Source organism: Anas platyrhynchos, chromosome 3 (assembly GCF_047663525.1).
Source record: "Anas platyrhynchos isolate ZD024472 breed Pekin duck chromosome 3, IASCAAS_PekinDuck_T2T, whole genome shotgun sequence".
NCBI classification, from domain to species: Eukaryota; Metazoa; Chordata; class Aves; order Anseriformes; family Anatidae; genus Anas; species Anas platyrhynchos.
The window spans coordinates 14319964-14343094 of NC_092589.1; the positions used below are offsets into that span (position 1 = coordinate 14319964).

General features: G+C 38.9%; 1 protein-coding gene across 6 annotated transcripts in view; it reads left to right on the top strand.

Annotated features, from left to right (window-relative positions):
* The window catches only part of MAP4K3 (mitogen-activated protein kinase kinase kinase kinase 3), a 79429-nt gene that overhangs the window by 49234 nt on the left and 7064 nt on the right, over positions 1 to 23131 (top strand). For 4 of the 6 annotated variants that reach the window (XM_027453468.3, XM_027453465.3, XM_027453467.3 and 1 more), the window contains 13 exons: positions 1163 to 1205; positions 1909 to 2071; positions 3112 to 3221; positions 4966 to 5007; positions 8776 to 8860; positions 9922 to 10001; positions 12474 to 12534; positions 12616 to 12733; positions 15302 to 15360; positions 17842 to 17945; positions 18782 to 18953; positions 21523 to 21591; positions 21710 to 21802. In XM_027453468.3, coding sequence (XP_027309269.2) covers positions 1163 to 1205; positions 1909 to 2071; positions 3112 to 3221; positions 4966 to 5007; positions 8776 to 8860; positions 9922 to 10001; positions 12474 to 12534; positions 12616 to 12733; positions 15302 to 15360; positions 17842 to 17945; positions 18782 to 18953; positions 21523 to 21591; positions 21710 to 21802 — 1199 coding nt within the window. The remainder of the gene's footprint in view (positions 1 to 1162; positions 1206 to 1908; positions 2072 to 3111; positions 3222 to 4965; positions 5008 to 8775; positions 8861 to 9921; positions 10002 to 12473; positions 12535 to 12615; positions 12734 to 15301; positions 15361 to 17841; positions 17946 to 18781; positions 18954 to 21522; positions 21592 to 21709; positions 21803 to 23131) is intronic. The other 2 variants (XM_072035341.1, XM_027453466.3) reach the window with 1 other exon arrangement.

Genomic DNA, 23131 nt, shown 5'->3' on the forward strand with positions numbered 1-23131 from the left:
TGGCTGTCCGAAATGCAGAGAAGGATATGAAAGAAACAGAGTGGAGCTTGGACACACGTGACTCTGAAGACTTGAGCTTGATCTCCTGCTCAAGGTGATTGCCACCTGCATTGTGACTGAAGTACCTGTCACAGGGTATCCTGTTCTCAGAAGTCTCTTCCAGCTTCTGTAAAATAAAAGCAGCTGATAAGATGCTAGAACGGAAACTCCGGAGAAGAATGATGCAAAGCAGGCAAGCTGTTGAGCTGTAAACAGGCAAACTGATAACCTTACTACTTGGATATTCTCCCAAAACTTTGGAACGTAATTTAAAAAAAAGCAAAATATTGTGCAAGAATGTCAAGTTTTCACAGCTGTATTCCTGATTTATTTAATGGAAATAATCTTCTGTTCCAAAAGGTTAGGAAACAGTACAGTGCAAAAGTTTGTAAAAACATCAAAATTCTAGGAAATTAAGATTTAAGAAAAATACAGCACATTCTTTAAAATGCAAAACCAACAGAAGAAGAGTACTCCTGATGCTTCAGCTTTCTTTTTTCATGCTACCTTGTACTGTTGAGCCAACCTGCTGAATGATTAAGTTAAATATGTATTTCCCAAAAGATTTGTGTGAAAAAAAGAAATTCATAGAAGGAGAGGAGAAGGGAAAAACAGTAGGTTAGCTGTATATAGCATTTTTTTTTCTTTGTTTTCATTTGGAAGGCTGTTACGAAAAGTTTTTGCTAATTTTTTTCAAGGAACAGTATTCATCAGTTTAACTCCCCATTGTCTTACATATTTACAAATGGCTCTTTAGAAAAGCTTACTGAGATCCCGACTTTCTTTCCTCTCAACAGAGTAAATATCTGCTCCGCATCTCCTTGCTTTTTTCCACACAAGCATGTCCCACAAATCAGTTCAGGTCATTTGTGGTCTCTAGGATCCGTGATGATTGAGTTTTCTGGTAGCATATGTGGTACGCACAGCAATAAGAAGCATGTTTGAAGGTATTCAAGTACGATGCAGTTATTTTGATGTAATAGTGCTGTTGACAAGTTAATGGTGTATGTATAGGAGCTACTTGTGTAGAATTTATAGGATCCTGTATCCTCTTGAACACTGCAATATGAGATTCGAAGAAATACACCAGACAGCAACCTGTCGTGTTTCTTTTCTTTTACAGTGCCACTATGAAACCTAAAGTACCACCTCCTTTACCACCAAAGGCAAGTGAGGGGGGATTTGTTGCCCAGAATAAAAGGGATGCCTTTAAAAATAAATAAATGAAGAAATGCTGATGGTTCTATAGGGTGAACCATGACTTGAGGACTAGAATCAAATTTTAAGTCAAATGTGTGTTCAGGGGGAGGTCGGCGGTTACCATAATATGAGCAGAATTGGAGAAAAAAAAACAGTCAGATTGTTATCAGTTGGCTAGGCAAAAACTGCAGGTTTGATTACTCACTGTGCTTCACTAACTATCTTTGTGTAACTGAAAAGGATTTTACAAGCAGCTTTAGTGCAGCCAGTGACTAAACAATGTTGTCCTTTGTGATTGCACTCCCTATTTGGGGTTCTTTACACAAATCTCTGGCTGTGTCATTGTACATTCCCTAGTCTCTATTTAAATGTCTGGTTTGGGTATCTGTAGTCATGAACGGTGACATTTCTGTATATCCAATAATTGTTTAATGCATAACTTGAATGTAATTTTGAATTTGATTTTTTGTCATAAGATTTTTTATTACTATTAATTTTCTTCTAATGCTTTTTTTTAAAAAGGAAATCTTCATAGCATAACATGTTACTTTATTAATTTACCTGTGAAAGTTCCAAGATCCAAATACTTCATGTCTTTTTCACCAACAAGTCTTTTTCTATTATGTGAGTCTTTTTTATTGTGTATTTATTACTACTATGTCTTTTCAGCCTAAATCCATCTTTATCCCCCAAGAAAGCCATTCTTCTGAAAATGATAATCAAGGGACAATCAAGAGATGCCCAACGTCCGAGAGTCCAGCAAAATCTGCATCTCAAGTTCCACCCAGACCACCCCCACCACGGTTACCTCCGCAGAAATCTAATGTATTAGGTAAGAGTTACACCAAGAAGCGTACAGGAGGTATTGCTTAAATAATCTGATGTGATTTTGTCTACATCTATGCACACCTTAAAGCATGCTGGAGTGGGTGGGTGTTTTTGTAGTAGGTAAGTAACTGAAAGTGCATTAAAAATAATAAAAAAAAAAATGCATACTGAAACTCTTAATGTACTTTCAAGTAAAGCCACTGACACAGTTCCTTGCTGGTATCAGTGGTGACGTAGTCGCCTTTCTAAGCAACATGCTCGTAATGTTGTATACTGAGATTGTCACAGGGAATAAACATTTTCCTGTGTGTAAGTTTCAGATTCTTGCCCTGTGTGTCAACTGTTATGGTAATTTGGTATCCATAAACACGTCAAGATTACAGTTCTGCTTTCAAAGTTCAATTTTTATATGTAGTGAACAGGGTTAGGCAGTATACCTGGTAGTAGTGCTTATTTACTGTTTGCTCAGGCTGTTCCTTTGATGCTTTTGTTAAGGTCTAATGCTTTGAGTGCTGTACTAGGCTGGCTTGTTTTAAGCAAGTTTGCTGTCTGGCTCTTATTTGGTATCTCACTGATCTTCTTTGCTGTATCTTTATTACTGCAGTTGTGTTACATCTTTTGTTGTAACACTCAAGTATCTAGTTGAGTATCTACTGTATCTAGTAGATACAGTATCTAGTGCTGAGGAATGCCTCTAGGCTACTAACTAAAAATCAGTAATTGAATTGTTAGCTATATCCAGGCTGCTGTTTAGATATTTTAAGAACATTTTTCCTCATAGCCATGACTGCATCCCTTTCTCTGTCCACGCTGGCTTTGTTGCATTAAGTAGCAACCACTATGGGCTGAGATTGCATGTGCCTTTATAGATGGTTATGTGTGCATGTGTGGGGAACATGAATGCTTTAGAAATAAGGTATTGGATCATGTCCTTGCATTGATAAAAATGACATGTCCAGAAATTTTGGCCCTTCAAAACTGTTTTTAGGCTAGGCTGCTCTTCAGTTTAAGGTAGAACGCATTTCTAAATCTGAATCTCTTTAGGTAATGGCTTCACTTCTGTACAATTAAATGGTGAAAGAGAAGGATCACCACCTCAACACAATGAAGACAGAGACACTAATTTTTCAAGGAGAGAAAAGAAAGAAATACTGGTGGGTATATAAGCTTCTAGATGTTATTCTAATGTCTCAGCTGCTTTAAATGAGCAACAGAAAGGAGTAAGCGTGCTTTTTAGAGTAGAAATAATGTTGGATGGCATCTTGTTTACTTGATTCAAAGCACATTTTTGCTAGATCATCTAGTTGTGATACAGTCTTATGCTGAAGCTTGAGTCAGTATTTGTCAGTAGAAACTAAAATAATTGTGGGTATAGAAGGCTTGCTTATATTCACATATTTGAGAGGCATCTAATGAGAGGGAGCTCCAGCAAGAGATGTGTTGTGCTGTACTGAGTAACAACTACAGAAGCAAATGAGGAAATGAAGGAATATGCTGCCACCTGATGGCTTGCTGGAGGATTTGGCCGTTCCTAGAAAGGAGCTGCATCAGGGCTGCTCCCAAATGAGTCCTCCTATCCCAGTGAATGCATACGGCTTTTTGGGTGTTCAGGGGAGAAAAAAGATGAACTTAAATTTGGGGAGGGCTGTCCAGATACCTGAGCTGCTTGCCTACTGGCATTTGGAGTACCAGGTTTCAGGGTTTAGTAGCTTAGATGCAGTGTCAAACTTGAGCTCTATATACTCATGTGAAGTTGCATCCTTGGAGAGAATGCAATTTTACACCATCTGATCCAGCTGTGGGCTGAAGAAAGGGAATATTCCTCATCCCTTTCTCTTCTTCCAAGTGACTTTTTTTTTCTTTCAATCAAAGCAGCACATGGCTTCCAGAGTGGTCACTTCATTACTGTTATGTAGAAGTGGAAGTGGGAATATAAGATGAGAGTGGGAAGCTTGTTCAAGTTTCCCTGTTTCAGAAAACCTGAAACTGCAGCCTTTGGTGGCTTTTTCTAAGGATGAGACTGAAATGTAGTGCTTTTGAGAGAACTGAAGGAGAAATAGGTCAGCTACCTAGTGAACATTTTTGTTTTGTTTTAAGGAACTGCCAGTAATGCACGTAATACTTCAGAAGGTGTGATTTCCTGAACTGCATTGAACCTGGCCTTTTAAATTGGATGTTTAAAGTTCACTGTGTTTTTGTAAAACCTATTTCTTCAGAAGTGTGCTGTTACTAGAAGGAATTGATGTTGATATAGAACAATGAGTTTAGTACCGACTGATAGAGCTTAACACTGCTTGAATTATTGAACAGTTGAACAGTTGCTAGAATATTGCTTAAATTACTGGATATAGCATTCTTTCAAGCATCATAACATGAGAATGCTGTGCAAGAGATTATGCAGCTATTCAATGAGGAGATACTAAGGAACAATAGTAGTGGTTTTAACAAAGGAAGATGATATTCTTCATTTGGGATGTGTGGTCAGTAGGGGAGGAGTGGTTAGCAAAATTGTACGGAAAGAAGGAAGTATAGGTTAGAAGGAAAGTCTGTAGCCCAACCTCATGCTCAAAAATAGGAGTGTAGACAAAGCTCTGCTGTGGATTTCAGATCTGTTATGTGACACTGAACACGGTGATGTGTCCCAGGAGGTGCCTTCTATTACAAATGTGCAACAGAAATCTTTATTGTCTAAAAAAAAATCTATGGGGAGGGTTTTGTGTGTATTTATTTTCTGTTAATGTAATTATGCTTGATTATTTATTAACTGCTTTTAACAGCAATGTACATTTTTAATATACATTTATATTTTGGCTTTGCTGTAGTGTGGGGAGATAATATGCATGTCCATGCATGTGTACACTTGTGAGTATAAACAGTTTTTTAACTTTTACTTTTCAGAAACCAATTAGTAATGGCCTTCCTCCCACACCTAAAGTACATGTAAGTATTACTGAGACATACAAATGTATCTTTAAGGCAGGACGTGTTTTCTTACTAAACCTGAGAAAGTATACTTTCTAAATATTTGTTGTATTCAAAATTTAGGAAAAATAAGTGTAAAAGTATCTCTTGGAAATGTTAATCCACAGGTGTAGCATTTCAGAATTCACAGCTGAGTTTGTGCTAAGTAAATTCTGGAAATTTTTTGGTTTGTTTGCAACATGTAAAAGTAAATGAGAGTTCTGTGACAGTAAATTAATTTCAAGTTTACTGGATGTACTTACTGATCAGTCTTTTCCTGTGGGATCTAAGGAGCTGATGCCTCAGGAATTGCAGAAGTAGCACTAAGTTCATACTGTGCAGCTGTAGGTTTCAGAACTTCTGAACGTAGCATTCATAGATGCCTTAGGGCTGGAAATAACTGGCTACAGTCACATAAGTGCACCTTCATAATGTAAAGCAAAGTAGAATTTCATTGTATTACCTGTGTGAACTTGTCATTGTGCTTCTAGCCAGCTCTGCCATCAGAAGAACTAGTCTCTCCCTTTTCTTGATCCTTTGTTTCTGCCTTTAGCATTCTCCTCCTTGGATGCTGGAGTGTGCATTCATGTAGTTGTGCAGGGAGCCAGGGAAGGTGTTTTTAAACAAACCTTTTGGTACGTTACTCCTAAGCCAGATCAGTTTCTCATCTTTACATAAGAAAATTAAATAGCTACAAGGATGCACAAGGGCAGATAATACTCTTTTTTGCTTCCTAACTACTTTAGAGGAGTAGGAAGGGTTAAGGCAGAAGTCCTGCCTCTTTTTCTTAGAGCTGTAATACCTTGCATAAATGCATGGGATTGTTGCAGAGCTCCAAATTCTTGATACATTTAACGTTGGTTATTGAGGTCAACCCTGTTCTAATAAACTCAGTGCTAAACTAAATGCACAGGTGTGTGTATGTGAAACTAGTGGATGATAGCAATTTTGAGGTACTTCTGGCACTGAAAACAACTGAATCACATCATGGGGAGGGAGGGAGAAGATAACTGGTGACTGGAATTAGAAAAAGGGTAGAAAGTCTAATAGCCCAAAGTGTGAAGTCATGTGTGTTGTACTCCGGCTACAAACTGCAGGGACAGGCCATTCAGAGACTGTCAGCTGCCAATAAAATGGAGCTGTAAAAGAAACTAACTGAATAGGAGAACTTCTGCAGCTGATCGGATGAGTCCGTGGTGTTTGACTGCCCTCGGCATGTTCTTGAATCTTTGTGCTATTAATTCTGTGGTTCTGCTGGGTCCTCGGTAGGGTTAGAAACTTTCCCCTTTCTTCTTTTTCCCTCATCGTATCCTGCCTTTTATGTATAATTAGCTATTTCTAACCTTCCTGATAAGTATTAGGGACTGATCTGGTACTTTCACTCTCCTCTCTACCTCCTGTCTCCATCAGCTGCCAAATAATTGGTTGCAAACCTGCATGTTGCAGAGTGGCACAAAGTGTTTTGCTTCTCAGTGCCCTCTGAAGTAGCGAGATGTTCTGGGACTCTATAATGGTATTTATGCATGGTCATCTGTCATTTGAGAGACTTGGTTCAAATTTCTTAATAACCTGCTCTGGCTGTCTGGTTCTTTTTTTGTTTGTTTGTTTTTTCCCTTCCTGCCCTCTGCTATTTTTGGATGGCTTGCAGTTCAGGGGAGATGCATTAGCTACTACCTCTGAAGGGACGCCTTGCCTCCTGAATTTCCTTCCAGACTTGAATGCCTCCATGGCAGCAGGCAGTTGAAGCTGCCTCGCTTTGACCTTTTATTTTGTGTTTTTGTTTCCCCCTCAGCCCCGGCAACTCAGTTTAATAATTTGTTCTGCTTGATTCTCAGCTCTATCCTTGGGATTTGTGTGGTATTTATGGATGATACCCTCAGGCTCTGTTTGCTGTTCTAAAGCATTTATAGCAGCATCTTGGCTCTGTAGGCTTCTCAGAGATCAAGGCTGAGAAAGGCCAGAGGAAAGTGGTTGGTCTCTTCTGTTTTCTACCCTTTTCAGCTTTCTTAGCCGTCTTCATGCTGCAGAACTCAGCTAGGTGTTAACAGTGAGCAGTAGCTTCTCTCCACAGCATCTCTCTCCAGTGCTTGGAACAGGGTCGAGGAGAATTGCCTAGCTGCTGACCAGAGCAGCAGAAATGCTTCGTTTTCTCCAAGAGATCAGAACCTCAAGTGTCATCTGATGAATTTTCAGTTGAGTGCCTTCAGTGTCCTGCATGCTTGGAAGGAGGCTTCCATAAACAGTTCCAAAAATCCTTTTATTGTTTTTCATGATATCCCCCTTTCAATCTCCTTGCTGCCAAGGGATTTGACAACATGGAAGCTGCGAGTACATTGAGGTCGCTCTGTGTCAGTATCTTCTCATTCTCCTGTCTTGTCATCTGTGTCTTAGCTCTTACTGATGTTCTTATGTCTGCAGAAGGATCAACTCACTCTCTAGTGAGCAGCCAGCTCCCTCCTTGGTACTGAGACTTCTGCAGCAATACTAGCAGTGCTGAGGTCTTTCCACTTCTCTTTGTGTCTTCCACATTTTGCTGTTCCCATTGATTTTTTTTTCTCTTCCATAGTAAAACAGACCAACTCATGGTCTTCATAATAGTGACGCGAGAGATGGATGTCCAAACCCCAAAGAGGGCTCTAATTTCTGCTGCTTTTAATTTTAAACAGTTAATTCTGAATTATTTTCTTTGCTTTTTTACACTAAACTACGTTCAGAAGGTACTGAAATTTGTGCAGACTTTCTTACTCAGCAGAATTTTAACAAAAGAAATTGTTGAAATGTTGACAAGAGAGCTATTTGTTAATTCACTTATAGGTCAATAATAACTCACAAAGCATTGACAGAAAGTGAAAACGTTGTCATTCCATAGCCCTGTTATAGAATATATAGCTTTGCATAAATATGATGTCTGCTCATATTTGGGACGGAAACACTTACTTAGGAATGACTTCTATGTTTGCCCATCTTTTGGTAAATAGTTACATTTCACTTTACTATCTGTTTCTACTGTATCAGTTTCTGTTATCTACTGTACTGTCAGTCAGGTCTGTTTCCTAACAAAATAGGGTGGGTTACTGTGATGTTCAGGGAAGGATGGAGCTTTTCAGTCATCGTGATACAAATTTACTAATTATTCTTATAGATGTCCTTAAGTACTAGTGCTTCATTAGGGGGAGGATGGAGAGATTGGCTGCAATATACTATGCAAGTCTTTTATTTAGCAGGCAAACTGATTATGGCAAACATAGGATTATGCTAAATAAGGAATGGAATCTTCTACCAGGGGTTTTCCTTCAGGTAGCTATCAGTACTGTAAATACATCAACTCAGAACAATGAACAGGAAATCCAAAACAAAGATTTTAATTGTGGCATGTCGTAGAGTTTTATTTCATGTTTGTGAAGTATGGCAAGAATAAAGCTTCACTTGAGACTGTTCGTAAAATCACAGAAATCAGGAACTTTTTCAGGTTTCTCATGTGAAGTAAGTACATGCTTAGACTAGTAATTTAAGAGCTGCTTCAGAAATGCTCATCCTGGTATGTTTGTTCAGAAGGGTTTTATGGACAAAGAAAATATCACTTAAAATATATATATATATAAAAATTCTATTTGCCAGCATGTTGTCTGGATAAGATTATTTTCCATGTGGCAAATGAAGCTACTCTTAACTTGTTAATACTTTTAAATCAAAATAATCCCATTAGAAGTGTTGTGGATCTTTATTTATTTATTTTTACTTCTACAGATGGGTGCTTGCTTTTCAAAGGTTTTCAATGGCTGTCCACTAAAAATTCATTGTGCAACATCATGGATAAATCCAGATACAAGAGGTAGTATGTCCCATCTATTTTACCTATTTTGTCCTTTCCTAGGCTTTCAGGAGTGTTTAGATAAGTACAACTATTCCCTTTAAAGTACCTTTATTTATGTAAGCAGTTCTTCAGTTATACCACTCTTGTCTCAAGTACAGTGTGTTTTTTTTAAATTACACTGAAGTATATGGGGCACAGTTTTCAACTTTAAAAAAGAATAAATTGCATGTTAACTAAAGGTAAAGAAATATCTTTCTGGTTGTGACCCAGCTCTTCTCAGCATTGTAGTCCGAAAAATATCACTCCTAATTTATTTTAAAAAATCTGACTTCCAGAGGTCCTACTTGAGAATTATTACCTCATCATTTACTTATTGTTTGTTTTTTCCCCCTAATCTTCCTAGTTGTACTGGTTAGTTTGGTGCATCTCTTAATTTTTACGTATCTTTTTAGTGCTTTATTAAATTGCCTGATAAAAAGGATAATTGGTAACACTGTACTCATACTACCTGCAGTTTCACCTTCTGATTATAGGCTATGTAGACGTGCTACAGAGCCAGTAAGCAAAAAAAAGACTGTGTTGGGTTTTTTTAGACACTGAAATTGTGAAAGTCAGTCTTTTCCACTGACACCTTCTCAATATGAGATGCCTGCCTTGTTTGGCTATCCAAATGCAAACAAGGGTATTAATTAACTTCCATTGTCATTGCAATAAACAAGAGGTGAATCATGCTCAAGAAGTGAGGCACCCCTAAAGTACTGTGAAAACTTTCCAGTCAATACTTCAGTCAATTCTTCCTTGTAGTTGTATTACAGCTGCTTTTTCTTCCCAGTTTGTCACAAAAAAAAACAAACAAAAAACCACCACTCTTAGGTCTTAAAACAGCTTCATAAATTTAAGCTTCCTTGGTGAGATTATATTTTCAGACACCATAACTATCATATGTTGGTTAATTTCCATGTGTGCAATTGTTTTAGTCTAGTTTTGACAAAAGTTCGGTCAAGTGCTGCATACACTTATTTAAAAAAAATAAAATAAAATTAAAGATCAGTATTGCTGGATTTGTTTTGTGTTTGCAGATCAATACTTGATATTTGGTGCAGAAGAAGGCATTTACACACTGAACCTCAATGAACTTCATGAAACGTCAATGGAGCAGGTATGTTTCTGGTTTGATACTTCTGTAAAAAAAAAAAAAAAAAAAAAAAAAAAGAAACAGAGAAGCAAAAAAACCCACCACCATCCATGACAGTTTTTAGCCACTCATTAATGTAATATATTTCTATATTATCCTGGAGTTAAATGATTTGTCCAATAGTATGGAATTTCCTTGACATGTTTTGTATGAAGGTCTCTTTTTTTAAGTTATTTTACAAGATAGGATATTTACACCAAGCGTTATGTTTTGGCTACAGGGAAGTGAGAAGATCCTTTAAAAACTAGATTCCATTCTTTCAATCTTAAAAACAGTTTTGCTGATGAAACTCACTTACTGAATCCCAGTTAAAACTGTCTTTGCAGAATCTGATAAATAGTACTTTTTTTGAGGGTATAGTGGGGAGGGGGAAATGCCAATTGCAGGTTTTTCTGTATGGTGACTTCTCCAGCTCTTTCATTAATCTCTAAGAGACTTGTTTTCTTTCCTGCCTTCTCCCTAACTTAGGGAGCTATGCATCTGCCATCAAGATGGAGGAATTTGCAAGGACAGCCTTCACACTGTAAGCTGGAGGCACTGGTGTTTGTTCATTTTCCAGGGTCCAGACTTTGTAGAGATGTCTGTTGTGTTGAGAAGGAGGCTTAGGTAGCTTGCACTGAGCCCCATGTAACCCATAATCATACTGGTGCTTGAGTTAGCTGGTTAAAACTTAGCTCAGGTACTTATCTGCTGCTTCACTTCAGTTGCAAAACATACCTTGAGGAATATCACTAATGCAATAATTCCTGCAAGCCAAACAGACCAACCAAGTTTTTGAAAAATGGCAAAAATGGAGAATAGGTAAAATGAAACTCATGCTCTCATATCCATCCGTGTTTTCTTTAAGTACCATGTTCTGTAGTGCATTGTCAAATGATGTTTTAAGTATTTTAATAAGCACTTGCAGACACAAAGAGGTGCTAGTAAAAACAACCAGTCATGTCACTGGAGCAATGCGTGGCAGCCTAATCAACCTGCATATTTGAAGTACTGCTGTTCTTCTCTAATCCCCAGATCCAAACCCACTGAGTCACAATATGCTTATGCAACTACAGAAGATCAATCAAATGTGCAAGTTAAATTTAGATACTGTCAGGCTGTTAGAATATTGCTATTTTTTTAATAGTGTTTAGGTTATGAGAAGACTTCAGGAATAGAAAGTGCACCCTCTGTGCTGACCATTTGTTATATCCTTATTTATGATAGCAGTCAATAGGGCTTGAACTCCAATAGTATTTTTGAATCCTGTGTTTCACTGTTGTTTACTCTCTAGGTCTGATACAATTCACTGTAAAAGCAAAAGTAGTGTTCTTGGTTATTTTCCACTTCATTTCACTCTGCTAATGGACAAAGCAGAAATAATACGTGTTTCCAGGAGTCAGTACAGCTTCAGGATGATCTCACACTCTTACAGAAAAACCTTCCAGTTAAAATTCGTATCTCTTCAAATCTCTATAATACGCCAGCAGGGAGATTACGGGTTTTTTTAAGAGTAAAAAAAATAAAAAGTAAAATATTTCTGGGTGATCTGTCTAGTGCAATAGTCTGTTTCCTGCAGCAGCAATAGGAAATGCCCATGAGCTCAGCCACTTTCTGATGTCCCCTCACAGTCAGTCCCCTTGGACGTCTCTACAGGCATTGAATTAGGCATGTTGGAGGGTACATCCCTGCCTGTTTGCTTTCGTGTCCATTTATGGGCCTGTTGGACATCAGTATGTATAATCCCTCGTTTACACTGTTGATACTGTCCCTTTCCATGAACACTTGTGGCAACAAGCTCCAGAAGTTATGTGAGAGGAAGGAAGAAAAAATACTGTTTTTATCTTTTTTCTAAAAAGATGTCTTGATAGTTTCAGCCCCTTCTTTCTATTAATTGTGTCTAGTAATTTGACAGATAACAATTCTGCCTTGACCATTTGTTGCATTCCTTGATCACTTCTGTGAAACGTGTAACCATATGCAGATGGAGAGTCGCTTCAAGTGCCAGTTCTAATTGTTTCAAGACACTTGGAATACTACAGGCTTTAGAATGGCTTTAGTTTATTGACCATGCTTTGTTTACTGAAGCTTATGTTGTTAAGTGTTTCTCCTTTGAAGGAGAAAGGCTGGTGGTTATTAAAATTTTTGAAAAAGGATGGATTGATCTTTATAATGACACTGTGGGCTAATTATAGTATACTTGAAGACCTGAATACAAAATGTTCCAATTGTCTAAATGTTAATGTGTATGTTAAATATAGTGTGTGTGCCTAAGATTTACTCAGAATTAACTCTGGAATCCAGGTAAATATTGTTTGGCTTAAGCTAATTTCTGCTACAAAAAGCAAGTCAATATTAGTTTTGTCCTGTTGTCTATGCAGACATTAATTGATCGAGTTAATGTGCTTCTATTTTGTGTTTATTGAACTGAGTGTATGTTTTTTTCTTCCCTATCAGCTATTTCCTCGAAGGTGTACGTGGTTATATGTCATGAACAATTGTTTGTTATCAATATCTGGTAAGTTGCTCTGCCACCTGTGAGTGGTAGTATTGGTATCCATTTGTTTTCGTATTTGAAGTGTTTTTTTCTAATTTCCAGGTAAAGCTTCTCAGCTATATTCTCATAATCTGCCAGGACTCTTTGATTATGCAAGGCAAATGCAAAAGCTACCTGTTGCTATTCCAGCACATAAACTCCCTGACCGAATACTTCCCAGGTAAGTATGCATCATCAGGTAATATCAGAACATCTTAATTCTAGGAGTTCAGGGTATGCCTGTGGAAGTCTGGGAATCCCAAATAATTCGGAACTCTATTCACATGTTCACACATAGCCATAAATAACTCACATGGGTGTTAGAGTTTAGACTTCTATTTCCATGTAAATCAAGATGTGACTATGCTCTTAACAGAGAACTGAGTTTCAGTACGTTTTACCTTCTTGTCTGGAAGCCTCTTGTTTCTGGGTATGGCTCTTGTCAAGCATAGTCTAGCATGGGAAGTCATGATTGTCCTTGTGAAACAGCATCTCAGATTAGTGTTGTACCTGTGATAGTTCAGGCAAGTAGAAATGGTGATCTTAAGTTAGTTACTTGCTTGAGCTCTGGGCAGCCTGTTTCTGTTCTATTAAAAAAAATAGTTGCACTTAAGTGCATTTCCCCACTTTACTGTGTTTAAAAAAAAAAGGGCGGGGGGAGGTCAAGATGATTAAGGCGACTCTTATGCCAAAGGGAATGGGCTGATGGGTTATTTTGAAAGCTGGGGAAAACAGAAGTGGAACACGGATTTGACACTCATCATTGGCACGTCATTTGCAGGTGAGGATGGAAGGTATTACAAGGAAATTTGTGTCCCCAGATGCCTTCAGTAATTGTACATGCAGGCCCTCCAACTTTATTTACCACCAAGAGCATGCAAAATCTCAGAGACGGGGTACAATGGGTAACAAGCAAGCCTTAGGCGCCCATTCAAATTCAAGAGGAAGAGATAGTAACATTAATCTAGTTTGCAGATAAACTTCTGGTTCTTAGAGGGCATAGTTAATCACTGGATCTTCTCAAGTAATAGGCTTTTTTATTAGCAAATTGTATTATAGTAGACCTGATTCTTGATTACCTTTGGTTCTGCTGACAGCCTATTAACATTTAATTTTCAGATTCAGGAAAGGCTTCTCGTTCAGTCACTTACAAACATATAGGTGCAACACTTATCTAGAAATTGTGCTCTTCCTAGAGGCTAAATTCTTATTACCTAAGAGATAATTTGTACTTTGAAATGTTGTCTTCTGTGTGCCTGCACCATGGTTCTGTTTCTTTCTCTTCCAAACTAACTTTGTTGAGGTGGCTTTGGCTTGAGGATTTTATCAGCAGTGGACTGATGATCGTAATTATTACAACGATCATGTGTGGAAAAAATTCAGACTATGTTCAGCCTGGAATGACTCCTCAGTTAAGTTCCAGAAGGCTCAGAAAATTTCCTGTCCAGTCCTGTCACATCCCAAGAAAAATGCAGCACAACCTGAATGTGCGAGTGCCAAGCCAGTTGTTCAAAGGCACGACAGATTCATTTAGATAATCCGTTCTCCTGCTTTATCCTTTGGCTGTAAGGCGTCAGGATAGCAACCTTAGCCAGGCAGACTACCAGAATTATATTTGAAGTATGTAGGAAAGCATTTTTTTTTCCCCTATCAGACCACAAAGTATGTTCCGCAGCAAGTTCCTAGATAGCATGGTGATGAGTGCAACATGAATAATGTAGATAAACTAAAAACAAAGTTTTCTATAGAGGAAATGTAAAGCAAAGTAAAATTCCAAGTCATGATGTGAGATTCAGTATGGTTGTCTGCAAAATGGTCTAAACTCAACGTATGATACTTAGTAGACAAGTATTCAGAGGTAAAAAGTAAGTCTCCTTTCCAGCTTCATTCCTTTGAGTGTCCTTCAGTTGGTCCTTTCAAGATTCTCATGACTTCTCCAGCCAAAATCTGTGGTTATAGTGTTTTTACACTGCTCAGTCCTACTACATTACCAGTCATTTCTGGAAAGCTTCATTTGAAATGCTTTGCAAGTATTTTCCTAGTTCATAGCTTTGACCACAGCATCTGCCTATCTCTTCACTTATTCCCATCTTTTCTGCAGCATCAGTCAAATTAGTTATTTTTACCATCTATTTTACAGCTGTGAGCAATCTCCATACAATCTGTAGTCTTCTAGTCAGTTCAGAAGCATTGATTTCTACTTCGAGCAAATTAACACCATCTCCCCAGCTTATCGGATAGTTTTCATCATTTCTCAGGGAGTGTCCCCTACACGAGAGTTCTTACAAAGCTGCCTTCCTGTCCTTCTTCAGACCTCCTCTTGAAACTTGTGCTGCGTTGCTTATGAAAAGCTTTCATAAAAATTTAAGGTGTGAGTTTGCGAGGACAGCAGTCCAGCAAGCTATCCAGCACAACATAGTTTTCCACATTCCAAGTCCCCATGTCTTGTCTTGAACTGTAATGTCCTCGGGACAAGAATGGATTTTGTTACCTGTATTAGCATCCAGCACAAGATGCAACAAGTTACAGGTTGACTTCTAACTGCATTCATAACACTGGATAACTGAGCAGCATCTCAGTGCTTCATGGTGGGATCACACTGTGTGTTCTAGGCATTTTGTTTTGAGAAGAGATAAATAAATGTTTAACTTTCCTGGGGGACAAGTACAATTTTCACTGCAACAACATTCTGAAAAGCAAATTTATTCAGGTGCTGTAGTTGATTGATAATTCTGTGTTTATCTTGTAGGAAGTTTGCAGTGTCTACAAAAATTCCCGACACCAAATGGTGTCAGAAGTGTTGTGTTGGTAAGTAAAGATCTGCAGAATAAATGCCAATAAGAAGCACAAATGGTGGCAGTATTAAGATTTCTGTGTCAGTTTTTGGAGGTCAAGGGAGAAGAGGCTTTTCTGTAATTATGAAACTATGCATCTGCAGACAGTGACCTCATCCTATTAATCCTTGCATTTAGGCAATGAAAACTTGCTCATTTTTGTCTTTGTTTTTGAAGATAAAGGTATTTCTCAAGAAAATGCAGGGAAGCAGAGTGCATGTCAAATGTAAGCTAGCCCTCAGGAAGAACCTAATCTCCATGGATGGAGTGACTTAAAGATTTTACTGTCAGGTTAAGTAAGCTGATTTACTAGTGGAAGATGCAATGATTTATATTGGATTATAAAAACAAATAATGTTTTCAGTTCTTTGGGGACAGTCCCTGAAGACTCCATAGTGCATTCAGAGTGCCAACTACTGAAGAATTAAAGCTGTGGTGTGTTAAGAATGTTTTAAAGGGGGGGAAAGGTAGCTGTGGATGATCTCGTAAATTCTTATCCCTGGGAATGTTTCATCTGGTGTCCCATAATCCAGTCTTTGGTGTGAGGAGTTAGACAGGAGATCTTCAGTGGTGGGTGAGCATCTATTGCTTATCCCGATGAGAATCTCCCCAAGATTGCTAAAACATCCTATGTTTGTTATCACTCCTTTGCCCAGCTCACCTGTTAAAACTTGTCTCTTTCTGGGATCCAAATCCTTCAGGGTGTGGTGGGGTGTTAATGATATGTACTGTGTACGTTTGGGCCTTGCCTTAATTGAGGCGTCTAGTCAAGCTGTGAATGCTAATGGATGCTGAAAGGAAAACTTCAGCTTCTCCCTCCTCTGTGGTGTGAATGTCATCTGGGGGGTGTGGAGAGGCAGGGATCAGAGCAGGTACAAGCGCTGGCTTTCTGACACTTAAAGTTCATTTCAGAGCCCCTTTGTTTTAAGAGAACTCTGTTAAATGAGGGACATGGTGGTATGCTCCTCTGTAATCTTATGGTTTCTACACTACCAGGCACGGGATTTAACAGGAGTGCCATGAGGGTTGGCACGATGAAGGCGAGTTCATTGTTGTGCTCAGAGACAGCTCAACCTAATAAGCCTGGAGCGCTTCTTGCACGATGGGCACTGGGAATTTGTGATTGTAACAGGGGCAGCTGCAAAAGAGAGGTCTGAGGGGCAAGATCCCCCACCTACTGCCCTGCTTTCTACGTGCAGCCTGAGTCTCCATTCCTGCTGGCAGCATGAGGATCCCTTTGGCCTGGGGAAAGCAGCAGTACCATAGGAGGCAGAAAAAGACCAGAAGTTCTGGTCTTGTTTCTCCTGCTCACAGGTGTTGCTAATTGCCTGTTTTGTGGTTTCTGCTGCTGAGTTCAGCCTTACTGAGGGCCATGCCAAGTGCTGTTTGCTGCCTTTTGCAGTTGACTTGACTGATGGTGAAGGAGAACTTGGGTTAATGACATTGAGCTTTTGTGTTTCAGATGCCAGTGGATTTTCTTGGCAGTGGAGTAGCATGAGCATTTTTCATCTATGTACATAGTACTGGGTTAGACACTTGTTATTTGAGCTCTGTTGTTAATTGCCTGGTGGCTGGCTGATGGTTAGTTTACTGCAAGTTAACATCTGGTCTTTAGATGTAATTGTACAAGGTGCGAAGTAATGCTTGTTGTTCCTAAGTAGTGCCAGCATATCCATTAGGGAGTGAAATTTTGTCATTACTGTAGAATTCAAGTTGTAAAATTCCAGATTTCACAGTGCCCAATTTTCGCAACTTTATTGTCCTTTTTACAATTCTAAATTGAACCCTGACAAAAAATAGAAATGGAGCAGTCGAATGGAAACTGATGTCACTTTAAAACTGTATTTCATGCTGGTCAAGAAGTGCTAATCAGAAATACAGTATGTGGATTTCAGACTTAGCATTGTGGTGCTTGAAAGGCAGCTGAGCAGTTCTCAATTGACAGTGGCTGTTCAGTTCCTCATGGATAATTGTCCTTGTCTCATCAAAAAAGCCATTCCTTATAGCTTCTCGTGATAATTTGGAGAGAGTTTAAGCAAACCAACGTGTTAGAGCACGATACCTCAAATGTTTGTGACTCCCCTTTTTATTATTAATTGTCTGAAGTAGTAAATCCCATCTACTGTTTCAAAAAACAAAAAACAATATAATTTCAAGTTGAAGTGGTGAAACATGCCACAGCTCTCCTGTGAGAGTTGTTTGTTATGGTTTATTTGGCACCAGCTGCTTGCTGTTCGTGCCCAATGGAAAGGCAGCCCCTGCTCCAGCATGCTCCCTGCCACCATTTTTTAAGTATAGATGTTGACTTTTCAGCAGCTTCCCTTCATGAAAGATTAGGGTAGGGATGGGAGGGGTTATTTTCCAGAAATGTATGGACTGTTATTTAGCTGAAAATTGTTTATGATTTATAATTGCTTAGCATACTAATGTACCCTACCTCTTCTTTTTTTGGCAGTGAGGAATCCCTACACAGGCCACAAGTACCTTTGTGGAGCACTACAGTCTAGCATTGTTTTGTTAGAATGGGTTGAACCAATGCAAAAATTCATGTTAATCAAGGTAATGCTGCAATAAGGTGAAATGCTCTGATGTTCATTTCTATTTGTCTTTGTAATGATTTGTTATGAATAAGTATTGGCTATTACTTGTGTTATTTAGTAACATTAAATAAGTAAATAACTGAGTCATTACCATGCATTGACTTTTCTCACAGTTTCTGTTTAATTATGTTGCAGATATTTGAAAAGCTATTTTCAATATGCATTTACTGACTCAAAATGTATATAGGAACCTTGTTTTTTTTCTTTTGTGGTGCACTTCAGTTGAAGAACAAAGCCCTCCTTGCATGAGCATTGCCTTTTAGTTGCACAATAGAAAACTCTGGCTTGCAGACTGAGGCATGGCCAAATGGAGGGGTTAGAAGTGGGCCTGTTTCCATACCAGAGAGAAGGTAGCCAAATGTTCTGTGGTTTGAGATGCCGTAGGTGCCCAGAAATGTTTGTTTGACACCATCAGAAGAGATGGAACCAAGGTGCACTCTTTTTTTTTTTAATGAGAGGCAGCTGCTATGACTTAATCAGCAGAGGAAGCAATAGCTTGGAGATTCCCTATCTAAGGGGGACAGTCCTGGGTATAGCACTCTTGTCCTCTGTGAGCAGCAGCACAGAGCACACATGATGAAAGGCATCCCATCTATTTTAACCAAATCGGCATGAAGACTTTCTAATTTTCTTAACTGAGGCTTTCTGTATCTGTCTAATACTGTTATCTGAAGGAGTAAACTAAGTGTTATAAAATATACAAAATAAAACTCTACTGTATGGTTTAAATAGCTAATAGCGACTGGAACTAAACTTGTTTCCCTTCTAATACATATTTTTTGTTTCTTAATCTAGCACATAGATTTTCCTGTACCTTGTCCACTGAGATTGTTTGAAATGCTGGTAGTTCCAGAGCAGGAATTCCCTTTAGTTTGTGTCGGTGTCAGTAGAGGAAGAGACTTCAATCAGGTGGTGAAGTTTGAGACTGTCAACCCAAATTCTACCTCTTCATGGTTTACAGAAACAGGTTTGTGCATGCTGTTGTGATTGCATTCAGAAGTGTTCCTTGCTCTTCTGTTAGAGTTGAAGTACTGGAAAGGTAGTTTCCTTTGACAAAACTAATGGGTAAATCATTAAAGCTGAGTGATCATGATAAGTCTTTTTTGTTTAAAGGGGTATCTGGACGTACCTGCTTGTATATGCACCCTTGCTTTTTGTTTTTGTTCTTTTTTAAATGTTTCTACTGTTGAACCAATTGGACTCCTGTTAGTCTCAAGGATGGAATTGTGGTTTCTCGCATTTCCATAAATAAGTCTGTAATTGACTTTCAGCCACTGTGCTGTTCTGTGATTTACACTGCCGCTGTGACTTTTGTTTATTTAATAGATTTTAATAGAATTACACTCTGAGCTATTTCTTTCAAAATCACTGTAGGGTGTGGTTTGGCTCTCCTGCAATAAGCCGGTAAGGTCAGAAATGGTGTTGTCAGCCTTCTGTTGGGAGGGAGCATGTTTCTATTTTGATGTTTATGGAATGAGAAAAGAACTAGAGCCACTGATAGCAGGGAACCAAGCACTTGTCCATCACTGGTCTGGGTGCTGTAAAAGTAAGGAAGCCGCCTTTGGTGCAACAGTAGAAGCTCTTGCAAAGGAAATGTGCTCAGAATTATTTTTCTAGAGTTGCAAGGATCTCTCTAAACATAGCTACAGTAGTGAGCCAACCCCAGTTACGGCTTGCAGGGTTAGAAGCAGTAAATAACTTAGTTGTTATCAGCCATAGAATCTGTGTTGATCCACCGTGAATTTGTATGTTGCCCTGTGCTGGCATAAATGTGTGTATCAATCTGGCTAATTGGATACTGTGGAATTCACTAAGTAGTAGTTTGCATTGGAAAGATGCCTGCTGACTTTCTTGCTGCTGAAAAGGATATGTCAGAGTGACACAATTAAAAGAATTGGTACAAAACCAAAGTGATCAGTGGATGGCCGATTAATGCACTTACTACATCAGAGTTGGTGCGTTTTATTTTCAAGCTCATGTATATTTATGTGCCTGTGACTCCAGCGGAGTCAATAAAAATAGCATGCTGAGGGGAAATTCTTTGAACCGTAACATCTTGTTGTCATTCTTCTTTCAATATTGTCTTCATCAGTATGTAAATAGAAGAATAGTAATCCCTTCCCAGTTCCTTTTTTTAATGTTGGTAATTTAACACTGCTTTGTGCTTTCCAGAAATATTTCTTAAGCTTCCTTGAGTCAGTTGTATCTTCCCTTATTGTGTCTGTGTTGTTTTCTTCTATTTATTTAACACTAATTTAAACCCTCATGTTGTATTGGTTTTTTCCTGTCCTCTGCTGGCAGGAGGGCGATAATGCAATCAAAAAGATTTTATTTTTTTTTTTAATGAGGAAAGTGTTTACCACATGGTCGCAAATATTTTTGTGTTTGACATTTGGCATTTGTTTGTGAATTCTTTCAAAAAAATATCTTTATCAGACAATTAGCTGGCAGAGACTTACTACAGGGGCTTGCTTTCTTCCCTTCCTATCCCTCTCCTGTTAGCTTCAGCCAGCGAAGTGCATATTTCCACGTTACATGATGTGTTTGCACAGGTGTATATCCTCCAGTCTTTCTGTTGCATGCTTTCATCATGGCTATATCCACTGTTGGTTAAGATCACGCATTCAAAACTGGTTAAGGTCGTTAATGTATACCTTCCAAGACACCTAATAGCAAAAAAGAGATGGAGAGGCCATCTCGAGGAGCACGCTTCTGCCATCATCCTTGAGTTTTTTGGTTCTCAACAGTACCATGGAATTCATTATGTATTTTAGGTAACATGCTCTAATTTCTCAACTCTAACAGATTTATTGAGTTTCTATTTTTTGTATGAAAGAATGCCTACAGAATCACTGGCAGCAATGTGGAGTTAGTAAGAGCTGCTCTTTGTGTAACTCCAAAGTTAGCAAACAAATGGACCCAACTACACTTCTCTTTTGAGTTGACATGTCCACTGATCACGTGTGGGTCAGATCCCCCTGTTTTTGCTGTGATGAAGACTGCTGCAGCTGTAATCCAGAAGAAAGGAAGGTAACACTTCCTTTCAAAGTTTGGAGAAAGAAATTGTCCACCAGTTTCTAATAACTGGGGGTGGAAAGTCTAAAAAGAGCAGCAAGAATTATAAAAGTCCCTAGCAAGATTTAGAAATAAAGGCAGAAGAAAAATGGACTGAAACAGCATTCAGATTTAGTGTGAAAAACCTCAGATGTATGCGTTTTTTTGCAACAGCAATATTAAATGAGACCAGTGGAGAACAAAAGAACAACAATGTACACGAGTTTGCTTTTGTGACTTGGCTCAAAAAAGGCTGGATTAAGTCCATACTTGATAATATTACAGCTTCAGTTTTCTCATCACAGTCAACAAGTTGGATCAGTGGACATGCCTTTCTAAGAGAAGAGAAATGTCACTGGTAAGATGATTATTTCAAGTAGATAAAAACACACTAACCCATTAAATTGTTTCAACTTCTAGAACTTGAGTTTCAAATTCATGGTAAATTAGTTTACAAACTAACACTCTCATGTTTCTTATAGACACTACAGAGACGAGTGTTGTACACGTAACACAGCTGGAGAGAGATACCATTTTGGTGTGTTTGGATTGTAAGTTTCAGTATCAACAAAATATATACATACGCATGCGCATGCATACTGTATGTCTTCAAATTAGGTCATATATTTAAAAATAATTCTTTGTTGATGTATCCTATTTATTGTCTAGGCTGCATAAAAATAGTGAATCTGCAGGGCAGGTTAAAATCCAGCCGCAAGCTGTCATCAGAGCTCACGTTTGACTTCCAAATTGAATCAATAGGTAAGTTGGTTTTCGTTATTAGTGTTGAATATTTGATTAAATTATTTACTATCACAACACAGAATTACTTGATAACTGTCAAGTCTTCTGTATGCAAAACATTATCACATGCTCACTTGGAGCTCGAAGGCTCAGTGAAAGGCTCAGCATGCTGCATTACATTCTTCTCTGGGAGCAATAACTCTGAAGTCTTCCCTGATGAGACTGAATAGTCTGGCGATATGATGGAGACCTTCAGCATGGAAAACCTTAACGCAGCCTGCTTAAACTCTGTGACTCACGCATGGCCAACTCATTCTGCGTGTGTGTTCATGCAGTCCATTTTTATAAAGCAGCTCAAACAAAAAATGTGTATACGTCACGCTTAACAACTGGCATTGTTTATGTATTCTTGTAAAGAATCTGAATTTGGTTTGTGAAAGACAGAACACATCCATTTTGATAGTTTTCAGATGGTTACATACCTGAATTACATCACCTGCTTTTGAAAACTTGAGCTTGTGAAAGTCCTGAGGAAGTTAACTCTCACAAACAGAGAGGCAGACGAGAAGGCAGCCCTTTCTCTGTTGTAGCCTCAAACCAAAAGGCTGGAAAATGCATTGCATATGAGCTTTCATGGTCTCAGAGGCATCTACAGGATGCGTAAGCTTACTGAATGGAGAAAATCCTCACCCTGCCCTAGCAAATCTCCCAGTGATTGTAAAGAGTTTTGAGGGATTAGGGAAGGAAAGAGATGAGAGCACCAGGGCAGGAGAAAGCTGAGTTTGAACAGGGAAGCTCTGCGGAGGGGGTTGTGGGGGGAGCGTTAGATTGTTGGGAAGGCAAAGGCAGTTCTAGTTCCAGGCTGTGGAGTTGATGAGAGGAGGGACCCAAGGTTAGGTGATATGGGGAAGGAATTGTGTGGAAGAAATAGTTTGGAGCCCCAGTGGGAAGAGAGGGACAAGGAAGGATGTGTGCGCAGGTGGGGGGTAGCACCAGAAAAGGAAGAACAGTGAGAACAAAAATAGTAGAGAGGTGGAGGGATATCTTCCTGAGGAGAAGCTTAAAAGTTTCAGGTAGTTCGAACAAACTCAAAGGAAAGGACAAAAAACGCTGACATGGAAAATGTTTTTTTATGGCTTGTGTTGGTTAGGAATGGGGGAAAGGAAGGAGTAAATGGACTTGAAGCTGCTCACTGTGGGTAGTACCTCTGCACGTGCTGTAGCCCTGCCTCTGCTCATCACAAATGAGCTGCTGCTGTCCTGTTCTGGCCAAACAAGTGTTTCCAAAGAGCTCTGCTCTACTTCCTGCATCCCTGCCCTGATTGACAGAGGCAGGGTGCTGGATGCA